At 47.6% G+C, this 14344-nt stretch overlaps 1 protein-coding gene across 1 annotated transcript in view; it reads left to right on the top strand.

The window, feature by feature from the left end:
* Nucleotides 1-1294: 1294 nt before the first annotated feature.
* BSG (basigin (Ok blood group)) overlaps nt 1295-14344 on the top strand; it is a 34289-nt gene continuing 21239 nt past the window's right edge. The window contains exon 1 of the mRNA XM_060275335.2: nt 1295-1443. Coding sequence (XP_060131318.1) covers nt 1371-1443 — 73 coding nt within the window. The 5' untranslated portion in view covers nt 1295-1370. The remainder of the gene's footprint in view (nt 1444-14344) is intronic.

Here is a 14344-nt window from a genome sequence, read left to right on the forward strand (position 1 = left end):
CAGTTTTGTTTTGAATTCCTTTCCTAGTAATCCCTAGCATAGAATTTGCCTTTTTCCACGGCTACTGCAAACTGGGTCAACACTTTCATGCTGCACCCACAACTGTTTTTGTTCCTGGTCACCCAGCACCAGTTCAGACCCCATGTGTGTAGGTTCACAAGCGTCATTCCCAGATGAGCTGAGAGGAATACTGTAGTGACTGACTTAACAATTCACATTGCCTGAACAAAATACACTTCGCAGGTTGCTTGTGTGGAGAGGGGAGGGAGCCATGGCTGTGATACTCCTTTTAACAATATGGTGTAGATGGGGCCTAAGATACTTTTTGAGATTTCTGGAAAGCGAACAATGCATTTGAAAGCACTGGAGCTGCTTTCTGTCCCAAACTGGTTCTCCAGAGTTTGGGCTACACAACTCCCCCATCTGGCAAGTAGTAACATCCGGATGGGTAGGCAGTTGGGGGGGGGGGATCTGCTTTAGGAGGTGGGAGTGTCCCTTTGTCATTGGCGTGCAGAGGTGGACTGCCCCTATACATGGAGGCTTTATTGGATTATCAAGTCCATTAAAAGGGCAAACTAATTTTAAAGCCCTTTTCAGGCTGATCTCCATCTTCATTCCCCCGCCCCCACTTTATTCTCTCGGGATTTTGCATTTTATCGGTGAAAAAAGCAAATTTCCAAGCAGCTGCCTCGAGTTGCACGAACATCGCTTCTCTCGGCCTGTTGTCCTTCCCCGGCACCCGTTGAGGTTGACTATGACGTCAGACGTACGGGCGCTGGAGCGGAGACAACGGGACAACCTGGACTGTGATTGGTCCGGACACGTGTCCGTTTGGATACTTCGCGTTCTCATTGGACGGCACCCGTGAGAATGGGGCCTCGATTGGTCGAAGCTGCTGCTCCCGCTTTGCTCTGCGTACGTGACAAACCCCAGCGCCCCTCAGGCGAGAGGAGTCGCCCAACCAAAGCAGGCGGCCCCTTCCCCCTCAAGGCTTGCCTTCACTATTTCTATTGGCTGCCACACCAGTCCATCGAAGCGCCCCGCCCCCTCTCCGTCTCTCGAGCCCCGCCTTCCTTGCTTCGCCGCGCACGTCCTTCGACGCCTCTCCTCCCCCCTCGAGCCTTCCAACCGCCGCTCTCGGCTCCACCCCGCCGGCTCTCATTGGGCCTCCCTCCTTCCCTCCGCCCAATCGGCGGCCTCGCAGACCCCGCGCGCTTCATTTGGTTGGCTGCGGCCGCCGCTCTCTCCCGCCCACTCCCGCCGGTCCTCTCCTTCGAGGGCTCTCGCTCCCCTCAGGCGAGCTGAGGAGGAAACCGAGGGCATAAAGCGGGGCGGGAATCAGCGGGGCCGCCAAGAGAGGAAAAGCGGCCATGGGCGCCTGGGTTGCTGCGGTGCTGGTGTCGGGCGCGCTGCTGTGCGCCGTCGGGGGCGCCTTCGGGGCAGGTGAGGAAGCGGAGCGCGGCGGGGTTGGGGGGGGGGGGTGTTGTGAGGGGAAAAGACGTCGACCGTCGCCTGAGGGGCTAGAGTCTCTCCTCAAGAGTAGACCCACTGGCGGCGGGGGCCGTCACTCTCGACGGCAACGGGGTCTCGAGTAAAGCTTAGGCCTATATGAGGGGAAGGGGTGCAAACCCAAACCTGATGGGGTCACTTGGGAAACACACACGTGTGTGTGGCTGCAATCCGAACCCAGCCCTCCTCAGAGTAGACCCATTTGCGCGGTTCCCATTCGTCTCAGCGGGTGGGGATTACTCTTTTGAGAAAAGCTCGGGCTGCCCCCACTTTCAATTTGGGGCCCACGTGCGTGACCTCTCCCTCCCCCTTCAGCTTCTGTCTGGGTGGGTGGGCGCTCATTCCTGTTATTATTATTATTACTTAATTAATTACATTTCTATACCGCACTCCACCCGAAGATCTGCTGGGCAGGGTTCGCAAGGTGACCGTGCGGGGCTCAAGTGGGGTGTGGGGTTTTTGGGGGGTGGGGGTGGGGTCCTCATCCCCAGCCCTTCTCTCAGAGAAGGGCTAGCCCCCCGTTTAATTCTTTTGTGTAAATCTTGGGTCGGGGGGGGAGGGGAGTGCTAAACCCCAACCCCTCCCCCACATCGATGTTTGGAGTCACGTGGGCGGGCGGGCGCGCACCCGATTTCGCGTGGACCTAGATCCGAATCCAGCCTCTCCCACCCCACCAGCACTCGGAGTCGGCCCGGGGAAATCAACAAAGGCACGACTAGCTGGGTCTCCCATTTTACAGTATTTCCAGTGGGCATGGGTTGGCGATGGGATGGCCTACTCCCGACTAAGAATTTACCCCACCCTACGCAATTTGGGGTCTCTCTTGCTTAAGCGACAACCCCCCTCATCTTTTCTCCCGCACACTTAGCGCCCTGTGTTTTTGCACTTTTGTATCGGATTTCTATATTGTGAGCCGCCCATTGGGGATCTATGGGCAAGGGATGGTATACAAATGTAATAAATGATGATGTTGGTGATAATGTGGGGTCACATAGGCAAGACCCTGCTCATGTTTACTTGGGGCTGTATCCAAGTGCACTTCTCCTCAGAGTAGTTACTGGTTTTGTTTTTGGTCTGTTATGTATTTTTGTATCTGCTGCAAACCACGCAGAAATTTGCAGCAGGGAGAAATAAAAAGAAAATGTTAATGCTGGAAACCAGCAAGCATCTACAGAAGTGGGGGGGGGGGCATTTTGCCTGTGTTTCAAGTAAATTGGGGCAACTATTTCAGCCTAAGGGCTGCATTCCTTTCTGGACAGTCTTTCAAGGGCCACACGCCAGTGGTAGGCAGAAAGTGGTCAGAACAAAGAGTATGAATTTTATGAAAAATCCTGTTCCTGTTCTCCCCACCACCTGTCTCACCTCTGAAAGCAGTTCAGGTCTCTGCCCTTAGCTGTGTGCAATCTACATCTGGGTTATGTTACACTATGTCTTTGCGCAGGCAGGATGGATTCACTGGCGGCAACCCGATATTCTTAACTAATTGATGGCATGTTACTATGATGTATGAGGTGGAGGGTAGCCTTTTATATTGCGAAGACTCACTGTAGTGATGATGTACAGTATCTGTGTACAGGGGTGTAATCCTTGTTTGGTGAAGGCGGGGCAGGCCAACCTCAGGATGAGGTGCACAAGTGGCAAAGTTGATGTTGCTCTGTATTACTCTTCTTCTGTACCCCACACTACCGTACTTTTTCTATCATAGCTGCTGTTCTATCATGCAGCTGTTCACTTACCTGAAACAGAGTATATGGGTGCCCTTGGGTCCTGTTGGGGTGGGACCTCAACTTTGCTTGCTCTCTCCTTTTGGAGGCCACTAGCTGTTGAGAATGCAATTTCACAGCTGCATCACAGGTGGGCCTAGATCTCTTGGACCTAGATCCCATCAAAATGGCAAAACCCATGTCTAGATGGGCCAATCCAAATCTTAGGTGATTGCTCTTCTGCCAGTGTGCCCAGTGGTCAGGGCTCATGGGAGTTGTTGAGAGATGCAAGGTTGGGGAAGGCTGCCCTTTCATGTTGCAGGCTCAAGTGATTTTACAGTAATAAAAAATTGCAAGCTTTTTTTTTAAAGTATTACTAAAAGCAACAGGTGAAATGAAAAGGAGACATGGAGCAGGGCATGTTCTGTGGAGAATCCCAAGGAGCACACCTGGAGCCACATTCAGCACCTGGGCCTGAGGTTCCCTCTAAGTGTGGCACAAAGTTGTATTCTAGGTGTGCCTGAAGGGATGTATGTGTTGTTTTTAAACTATGCCATTGATGCTCAGATGCCTCTTTTATATATCTCTCTCTTTCTCTCTCCCCTGACTCAATAATGGTAAAGCTGTGAACTGGCTTCAGCATTTACAGTTGGATCTCCTGTCTTTAATTCTAAAACCTTGTTACAGGTGCCTTTGGAGAGGATAAATCTTTTAAAGAAAACCAAAGCGATCAGTCCGTTGTTAGCAGGAAAAGCCATCTCAGACTTCTACTCTTATTCCCTGTTCCTTATGTATCACTAAGTTAGGTAGGTCCATTAATTTCAGTGGGTCTGCCCTGAGTATGGCTAACTCTGGGAGCCTATACCCAGAGAGGGGGGAAACACAGGGACATCTGCAAGAGAACCAGGCATCCTTGGAGGAGCTTCCATTATCATCCCTGTAATGAGCAATAGCTGAACAATATATAATTCATTTCTTAATTGGGGCTGACCTCCCCCTTGCAGAAGAGAGATAGGAGTGGGCTTCTCTTTTGGAAGAAGGAATACAGAGTATGTGTGTATGGAATTGCCAAATGTTCCCCCAACTCATTCTTCATGCAGTGCAGTAAGATGCCTATATAAGGTGACTTTTTGGCCTGCCCGTCCTACTTCACTGCTTGTAAGCGTGGGAACAGGTAGAAGCATGTAACTTCCTGGGAGTAAAAATGCACCGGGAAATTTTCTGGTGCCCTAAAGCAGGGGCTGCTAGCTGTATTACTAGTTTTAATGCTCATAAGGAGGTCCCAGGGTGGGAAGCAGTATAAAATATAGCATAAAAACAACTTTAAAGCAAGGGTGTCCCACAGGTGCCATATCAGCAGCACCGGACCTAGAGAGCAATCTAATTGATTGTGTTCATTTTACTCTTAATTCAGTAAACAAAGTTTAAAAAGAAACACCTTTGTATTTGCAGTTGGAATCCATTAGGAAGGAGAATTCTTTATGGCTAAAATGAAGTACTTCCTCCCACATCACTGGGAGTAAGCTGCTTGATTTGTGGGGGCCCATTTTCTTTCAATAACTTGTGTGGATTCTGTGTCCTATCTACAGTGGGGGATTACCAGGACATGCCTGCTGGGTTGTGGGAAGACGAGTTTCTCTTCACAAGGAGGGATGGGAGGAAATGGTTCCCATATTAAGGAGGATGGTGGTGCCAAATGGGATCCTTGGCATGCCCCTCCTCATTGCCCTGAAGTCTGAGATTGGATTTTATTGTGGGCTTTCAGCTGTGAGGGGGATGAAAAAGCTGGGGCAGGGTAGGAAAGAGGCTTTATGGTACATTGACTTAAAAACCCTTATCAGTTCTAAGGTTGGGTCGAGTTATGCCCAAGTATAGCTGTGTGTGGGTGTCTTAATCCTACTGGGATTGAGAAAAGGACCATTCCCAGGATCATACCCTTTGTTCATTGACAAAAAAAAATTTTGTTTCCCCATCCTCCCAAAATCTAGATCTGGAGGAAGGATTGAGAACAATATTATTTTCTTTAGTGAAACTCTTTGCTGCTTTGCAGATTAACTGGTTTCTCACCCCTGCCCTTCTTTTCTGGGGATGTGAGATTGTTCATTGATTGAAACACCCCTTTTAAAGCAAAGCTCTATAATTAAGGTTTTCTATTTTTAATGCAAACGCACAGCTGAGCCTGTTCCTCTTCCTTTCTCCTCCCTGTTTGTTCAGGATTTCCCCCTCTTCTTATTTCTAAATAGTAAAATAAAACAAATTGCTAACAGCATACGTGCTAGACAGGAGGGTTTTCATCATCTTGACCAGTTGTAAAGGGGAAACTGACCATCAGTCTTTAAAACAGGGGTCCTCAAACTAAGGCCCGGGGGCCGGATGCGGCCCAATCACCTTCTAAATCTGGCCCGCGGACAGTTCGGGAATCAGCATGTTTTTACATTAATAGAATGTGTCCTTTTATTTAAAATGCATCTCTGGATTATTTGTGGGGCATAGGAATTTGTTCACTTTTTTTCAAAATATAGTCCGGCCCCCCACAAGGTCTGAGGGACAGTGGACCGGCACCCTGCTGAAAAAGTTTGCTGACCCCTGCTTTAAAACAAGAGCAAAAAATGTTTTATCTTCTAGTGAAGGATTGGCTCGGTCATTGGACTACATGGCCAGTGATCAGGAATTCTGGGAGTATGGTTCAAGAATATCTGGAGGGCCACATGTTCAAGTGAAAGAATGTTTGCATCTGGGTTTTGTCTCTGGGAATGTAAATGCATCCACCACTTCATCCAAACACCTAGTCCAGGAGTGAGGAACCTTTTTCAACCCGGGGCCACTTTTCCTTCTAGACAACCTTTGTGGTTAGCACAGCAGCAGGCAGGACCAGAGGCAGAAGTGGGTTAAGGTTAGGCTAGTTTCTACACACACACCCCTCTATCTTCCATTTGGGCAGGTGAAAGGCATCAGAGTTCAAGGACCTATTCCAGCCAGCTGCAAAGCAGGGCCACAGAGGGAGGTGGTGACATGGGGAGTTCCAAGGGCCAGGAAGACAGGCCTAGAGGGCCATGACCAGCCCCTGGCCTGAGGTTCCCTGCTCCTGACTTTTGCCTAATGCTGCTACATCAAATCTAAACTGGCATGGTTTTTGAATTAGAAATTGCCATTTGTTTTTTACCCTGAACAAAACTATTTGTTTTCAGCTTCCTCTGAAGCAGTTGGCGGTATGGGGCGGGTGTCCTGCAGTACAAATATGCTGCAACCTCCTGCAAGCAGCAGGTGGGGACAGCAGGCATTGTACTTCAAGGCTCAGCAGGAATGGGGAAAGGGGTGGTGGTCTAGATCTGTGTCTCCATCCTGAGCTCAGGCTGTTCCATCCTTGAAACTTTTTTAAAAAAACTGATTTGGGTTCATCAGCTGGCATTCAGACCACCACCCCACAGGGTTTAGTTTGTATGGTTTTAATTCTGTTGCTTGTTAATTTTTATTAGGACCTATTAAAGCTTAGCATTAATACCCAATGAAGCTCCTCAAGATTAAGTGTTTGCAAATGTAGCCTGGTATTTAATTAGCTCTCCGCTTAAAGACCTTTCCCGTGAGAGGCTTAGAACCTGCCTCACGCTGGCAAGCCGGCCTTGTTACATCTCCTTCTCCTGGCCCCCTTGGTAATGCTGCTTTTGTTGCAAGTGGTTTCCCAGAATATCCCCGTGAGTCTGGCTGGCATTTCTAAGTCCGTGAAGAAATTCTGGGCTCTGGAGTTCACCTAGTCATCTTTCAACAACAGGGTGGTAAACAGATCTGCCTTAAGAGTCCCAAGACCCAGAGACCTTACAGGTTTGTTGCTGCTGTTGTAAAACTAAAAGAAGTAGCTTTTTATTGCAGAAGGAGAAACAAGTGTGGTCCATTCCCACTGCAGTTGTATACAGCAGTATCAGGACACATAATTAACTTCCTTGTGTATGTGCAGCAGCTAATCTGCAGGGCAAGTTAAGCACATCTCCCTCCACTAAAATGGTTGAAGATTTGTCCTTGGCTTCTTAAAGCAATGCTTAGCTGCCTCTCTCAAAACTAGAACTCGTGGTTACCCCCATGAAACCAACAGACAATAGATTCAGGATAGACACTGTCAACAAATTAACTCAATGGAGTTCAGTGCTGTACGATTGGATTATGACCTCTGGTTTCAGTAGCTTCTGAAAAGTGTTTGACATATTCATGGTTGTATGAGTGGCTCTTTGTCATAGTGGCTATAGCAATCCTCTAGATTTGGAGGCAGCCTTCCTCTGAATGCTTGATCCTTGGGGCATGAAGTGGGAGAGGGCACTGCTTTTTTGCCCTAAGAGCAGGCTCCGCAGAAGGTTTCTACGTGGTTTCTATGGGAAACAGGATGCCAGACAAGGTGGGCGCTCACACAACCCACAGCATAAAATAGGCTCAAATGTATGGTCTTAGTGGGGTGAGGTTGCAGAAGGCCTTGCAAACTTAGGGCACGGGTGACTGGATTCCTTGCTTATTTTCCAGAGCAGTGGAAACCACAGTCCTGCTTGGTTACAGAGTACTTGGACATAATTTGTACAACAACCCTGTAAGGGAGGTAATTGTTCTTCCCATTTTGCGTATGGGCAGTTGAAGCTGGATTTTTTTCGCTGAGCCAGGCATGATTTTGTCTACCCACATTCAAGGCCCAGAGAAACGGGTTACTTGAATTGCACTGCTATCTTATTCTACAGGAGCTTTCACCAAACCCTGGTGGCCTCCAAATCAGCCTCAGCCAACGTTGCAGGCTAAGACGTCTTGGGGCCACCAGTTTGGTGATGGCTCCTGAAAAACACTGAGACTATAATCATTTAGTGGGATAACTCTTGCTGCAGCTGCTGACCTTTGTGTAAAAGCCCACAGATTATTGTTTGATCAGACCAATCTTTGAGCAGATCATTAGCTTAGCTGCTCCAAGAGCGATCATGTGATGCAGCTTTATAGTTACCCTTCCGGCTTTTAGTGGGGGAAAAACCTCTAGCAGGCTTGAGCTACAAAATGGGAGGCTAAGAGCAACCGTCTTGTGAAACACCAAACGCTTTAGCGGCTCTCTTCATCTGTGTAATTCCGGGTACACTTTGCTTGCTTACAAGCTTCAGAGATGCCACAACTGTTGGGCTATATTGTTTCATCCACCCCAGTACCATCAAATGCATCTGGAAGCAGATCCTCACCCAGGGATGGCTAACCTGTGATCCCCAGTATGTGGTATTCAGGGGCACTTCCTGCCTTTGACAGTGGAAGAACATCTCCACCATGGATTTCTCTAATCCTTTTTGAAAGCTGTCCAAGTTGGTGAGAGCCCCCACTCCTGTCACTCTAACCAGTCAGGAGTTATGGGAGCTGGGAGTCACAACAACTTCTGGACTGCTACAGGGGTTCCTTATCCTGCTTTAAGCTGCAAAGCACACACAAGAGTTTTTGTTATTAGATACCTTTGACAGCCCATTGTGTCCTATCTTAACTTAGAAAAAACCCTTTGAAGCTCAAGGAATTCTCTGTGGGAGGTTAAAGCAGCCTGGGAAACAAGGGAGTGCCCTCTCTTCTCCTGTCTAGATTTGCTTTGCAGAGGTATCAGCCAAATACATCTAAGAACATCAGAAGAGCCTGGTTGCTGGATCAGGCCAAAGCACACCCATTCCAGAATCCTACCCTCACAGTGGCCAACCTTGGCAAGCCTGCAAGCTGGACCAGAGTGCAGTAGTGCTTTTCCCACTTGCAATTTCCTGCAACTGGCTTTCCTCAGACAGTGGAGGAGAGAATGTAGCCATTGTGGCCGGTAGCTGTTAATAGCCTTATACTGCATGAATCTGTGTAATCCTCTTTTTCAAGTTGGTAACCATCACTACATGTGGGAGTGACTTCCAGAGTTTGTGTGGGCACATCGGAGGGAGGGGGGGTTGATGTTTATGGTTAGTTATTTCTTAAATGCATCTCTTGGGGTAGGTTTGTGTGGGTTTTGCCTGGATAAGAGCTTATCTGAGCTGGTCCAGCTGTCCTACTGCTTGCTATCTAGGCACTTTCCAAGTGCAGCTATAGGATATTATGCATTGGATTTGTCCACTCACCATCTCTCAGGTCCCTTTCAGAGAATTTGTACTTCCAAATGCCATCTTGCACAGCTTGCAGAAAGCGCAGGTTTTTCACTTGTTTCACAAATATCCCCATATCTGGACAGATCTGTACCTTTTGCCCCTGAATCTCCATGCTGTCTTAGCATGGTCTCCTTGTAGGGCAGGCAGCTGGTTCAGAGGGCAGGTTTTGAGTGGCAAAACAACAGCTTTTTTAAAAAATTGCTGCTTACATTTGTTGGGAGAGCTGCCGTTTTAGATTTGCAGCCTTGGGTTAGTTGCAACATGAAGCCTCCGCCCTATTGAAAAAATTAATTCTTCCCCAAACCATCTCTTTGTATGAGGTTCGGCATAATTAGAAATGAGGTTAAAAAGTCACCTGCCAGGTTTCTTCAAAGAGTGAAATTGCCTGGCCAAGTTTAGTCAGGATGCCTCATGGCCTAAAATTAAAGGTAGGGAGCCTGGAGGCCAAATGCACCCCTCCAAGCAATCCTGTCTGGTCGTCAGAACGCTCCATAGGTTACAGACTTCACCAGCCCTGTTTCCACCACTCCCTGACTGCATTTGCCTGGCTGGAATATGCCCTTGAACTCTTGGCTCTTGCTCTCCAGCATTGGGAAAGCGAGTGTGAGTGTGTGTGTAGAAACCAGCCTATGGTCCCAATGAAAGAATTGACACTCACTGCTCCACACTTTTTTGCACTGCCCACTACTGGCATGTGGCCCTTGGAAGGTTGCCCAGAAGAGAGTGCAACCCCTAATGCTGGAAACAGTTCCCCAACCCCTAGCCTAAAAGATGAGATGAGCATCCAGTCTCAGGCTTGCAGAAAATTGCATGGAGGCTTAGGATGTGCTCTGCTTTGTCCAGAGAAGCCTAGTAGCTGTAGGGGGGGGGAGTGGTCCGAGAAAAGGGAGGGTCAAAGCCCATGCTTTATATCTGTGAAAGGACCTGGCACTTGGCCATAGTCAGTGACTGGATGGCTACATTTGTGCCAGAGGTCCCCTGCGGTTCTTCAGCTCCTCCCCTCAGCTCAGAGTGGGGAGTGTCTGTTTTTAGTTGAAGGTGACTTTACTTTGAAGCGAATGAGCAGATCATGTGTTTTTCCTTGGGGCAGGGTATATAACGGCTGGATATAAAGAGCTGAGCGGGACAGGAGGCTAGGAGGCAGTGTCCTCCTCTCTCTTGGGACATCGTTTTTGCTCCTCTTTTGATCCAGCCTGTTTTCTCCATCCTCATCGAGGACTTACTTCCCTGAGAACCTGGCAGGTTTTCCCTATTCCAGTTAATGTTGGCCTGCAAGCTGTGCACCTCCACAGTCAAACGAGCTTGCTCCGACAAGCAGTAACTCCTGTGTAGGAACTAGGAGCAGGATGCCACATTTTTTGTTGGTGAGGAAAATTGTGTGGTTCAGCTCCCTGAGGATAGGGTACCTGTGAATGCTCCTGCTAAGGTTAAAAAGGGCCATAGCTCAAAGTGGGGCAGAGCAGCAGTAGAACATCTGCTTTGCATGCAGAAGGTCCCAGGTTGAGACTCAATAACTGGCCGTCATTCTCCCTCTTACCTTCCTTCTCACTGGAAAAGTGACTTGTTCCAATTGCATAAGGCAAAACACGCTAGTCCTTATTGGGCAGTGCTAGTCTGTCCATCATCAGCTTGCCAGCCCACATGCCTAAACTCGCTGCACCTTTCCTTGTTGGCTAGCGATCCATTTTGGGCGTACCTTGTTTTTAATATGTTTTGTAGCAGCGTGCTCTATTTTAGAACCCACCTCCCATGTGAATTCTGGGGTTTGCTGGGAGTAGGAGACATCAGCTGGGTTTTCTAGCCAGCCCGACCTTTGCAAGAGGGCTGGCCCTTCTAACCTTTTAACTGCTTTTATTTATCAAACACATTTCTCCGCTGCCCTTCAGCTACAAAGCTGTTCCCAGTGTGGTTTATAATAACAAAGGCAACTCCATAAATTTAAATAAGCTTCGTAAACCTGGCGTGACATAGTGCTTTGATTTTGCTGTGACCAAAGTCTCTTCGGTTTTGAAAGCTGAACACCAGTTAAGGCTTAAAACTGAGCTGGAATTGTTTGTAATGGGGTGGATCTAGCGAAATTCTGCTCAGAATAGACTCATTGAAAATAAAGTGCATAGCTGACGTATATCCATTAATTTTAAGCCTTGTCCTCTAAATTTCAGTGGGTCTACTCATGTTGGATACAGCCCAATGTACTTCACAAAGTGCCCCTCCCATAAACTTTCTTGAATATATACCTTTGACTGAAGGAAGTATGTGCTGCCCCAAGTCATCTATTTGTTTCCTTAATTTCTACCCCACTTAAAAATATAAAAAGCCATAAATTGTGTATTTTGTGTGTGTGAAGTAGGTTTTTATTGTTCCTGCCCTGAATTTACCACCACACAACTTCCTGAGTTAATCATATTATGCAAGGAACAGAAAAAATCCTGTCACGGCCATCTCTCTCTCCTCCTCTGCCCCCAGAGCATGGCAGTTCCTTGGCTGTGGACACAAACTGTTTCCCGGGTGCCTCAGCCAGCAGTTGGTGCCTTTTCTTCTTTTTTTAAAGTGTTTTGATGGGTGAACAAGACTCAGAGCCTAATGAACTGAGTTCAGCCCTGCAGGGTTGCCTGCAGCGCTTTATTTGCTTGTTCCAGTTTGGAGGCCGGATTTAGGAACATTTTTTAAAAAATTGTGTGAATTCTTGTGTGTCTAATTTCCCACTAATTTTTTACCGCTGTGTTTTGTAAGCTCTGTGTAGGGGGGTAGTTTCCAGGTTGGTGGACACATTTGTCTCTCCATCCAAGCTGGGTGGGGAAAAAGCCAGAGAGATAATGGGATAGACATACATCTGCATCCTCCATCCAGGCAGGTAAGAAGCATTTCCATAGGTTGCAGACAGATTCAAAAAATACACAAGGAGAGGCCTGGAGGACCAATTTCTCCTCCTCAAACCTGGACTTCCCATTCCTGTTGAAGGCAGAGAAGCTCCTTTAGAAATCTCTGGGAAGCTTGCAGGGCAGGACATGGGGTGGGGAGCCAGTGACCCTCCAGATCTTGCTGAACTCTCATTGTTCCTGACCATTGTGGCTGGGGATGATGAGGGTTGGAGTCAAGTGATGTCTGAAGGGCCACAATTTCCTTGCCCCTCGCATGGGTTTTTTTGGGTAGGAAGCCAGGCAACATAGCCAGCCCTGACTGTACAGGATGTGACACAAGTCACCAGTTGTTCCCGTGACTAAAGCCAGTTAAAGTTCTCTTGGATGTGATTACTCAATTTTCTTGCATATTATGTACTGGGAAGAGTTTAAAGCGAGGCTATTTGGGTTGAGTGAGGACTAGCCTTACGTTGAAGTAAAAAAAAAAGAGCAACCTTTGATTGTTTGGTTGAGGTCACATAGGGCATGCCCATTGCATGTTAAGCCAGAGGTGTGCAAATTTTAACATTTGGTACAGTAGGCTGTTCTCAATACACACACTGCCCTCTATCCAGACAAGCAAGTTCCAAGGACATATTTGAGCTAGGCAAAAACAGTTAAGGAGTGTGTAAAGGAGGACCAGTGAGACCTAGGAAAGTTCCCAGGGCCAAACAGAGGAGCCTGGAGGCCCACATTTGACCACTGTCTTGAGGTTTCCCTACCTTCTCTAAAGGGGCGTGTTATGGATGTGCAAGCTGGGCTCCTGGCCCTGAAAGTGTTTTGTTTCTTAAGAAAACAGACCTTTAAAACCCCTAGCCATGAATAAGGTTTCCCATTTTGCAACAGTTTCCCTGAGCAGGCTTGCTTACTGACTGGTTGCTAAAACAATTAAAATGCATATTGTCTGACAACTAGAGTTTATGGGAGGTGGTTGTTTTCCAGTGTGACTGTGTAATGGTTAAAATGTTGGACTAAGGCTCAGAGATCCACAATTGAATCCCTGCAACTCCATGGTGCCTGCTTGTTGAATTTGGGCCATTTATTTGTCTCTTAAGTATAACCTTCCTTTCAGGGTAGTCGGGAGGATAAAACTGATCAGGAGAGAATCATGTGTGCCACTTGTAGCTCCTTGAAGAGGCGACAAGTAAATCTAATGTGTCCCTGACTTAACAAGATACCCCTTGACCCAAGAGGGTCTAAGCTCTATATTGAGTGCAAAGGCAGCAAATTTAGTGCACACAGTGTTGGGGGTACCCCCCTTTCCTTTGCAAAGCAGTTTTTTCTTTACAGAACCCTCATTTATGGGGCAGATAGAATAAGCGAACTCCCTATTTTTTGTTCCTTCAGAAAAACTGTAGCTCGGTACAGCATAATAATAATAATAATAATAATAATAATGATGATGATGATGATGATGATGATGATGATGATGATGAAGAAGAAGAAGAAGAAGAAGAAGAAGAAGAAGAAGAAGAAGAAGAAGAAGAAGAAGAAGAAGAAGAAGAAGAAGTTATTACTTATACCCCACCCATCTGGCTAGCTTTCCCTAGCCACTCTGGGCGGGTTCCAACAGAAACATTAAAATACACTAATTTCTTAAACATTAAAAGCCTCCCTAAACAGGGCTGCCTTCAGATGTCTTCTAAAAATCTGGTAGTTGTTTTCCTTTTTGACATCTGATGGGAGGGCGTTCCACAGGGCAGGCGCCACCACCGAGAAGGCCCTCTGCCTGGTTCCCTGCAACTTGGCTTCTTGCAATGAGGGAACCGCCAGAAGGCCCTCGGAGCTGGACCTCAGTGTTCGGGCAGAACGATGGGGGTGGAGACGCTCCTTTAGGTATCCGCCTTGCAAACAGTTACTGGAAACTGCAGGAGGGGTGAGTGCTTTTATGTTCAGATCCTGTTTGTGGTGTTCCCACTGGCATCTGGTAGGCCACTGTGAGAACAGGCTGCTGGACTAGATGGGCATTGGCTCTTTTTACATTCTTAGGCGGAAGGTTCCAGGTTCAATCCCTGATAGCATCTTCAGGTAGTATTGTCCCCTGCCTGAACCCCTGCAGCGTCAGTTCTGCTCATTCGAGACAATATTGAACTGGGTGAGCCAAAGGTCTGACTCT

The sequence above is a fragment of the Zootoca vivipara genome, chromosome 6 (assembly GCF_965207765.1).
Source record: "Zootoca vivipara chromosome 6, rZooViv2.hap1.1, whole genome shotgun sequence".
In the NCBI taxonomy this organism is placed as follows: domain Eukaryota; kingdom Metazoa; phylum Chordata; class Lepidosauria; order Squamata; family Lacertidae; genus Zootoca; species Zootoca vivipara.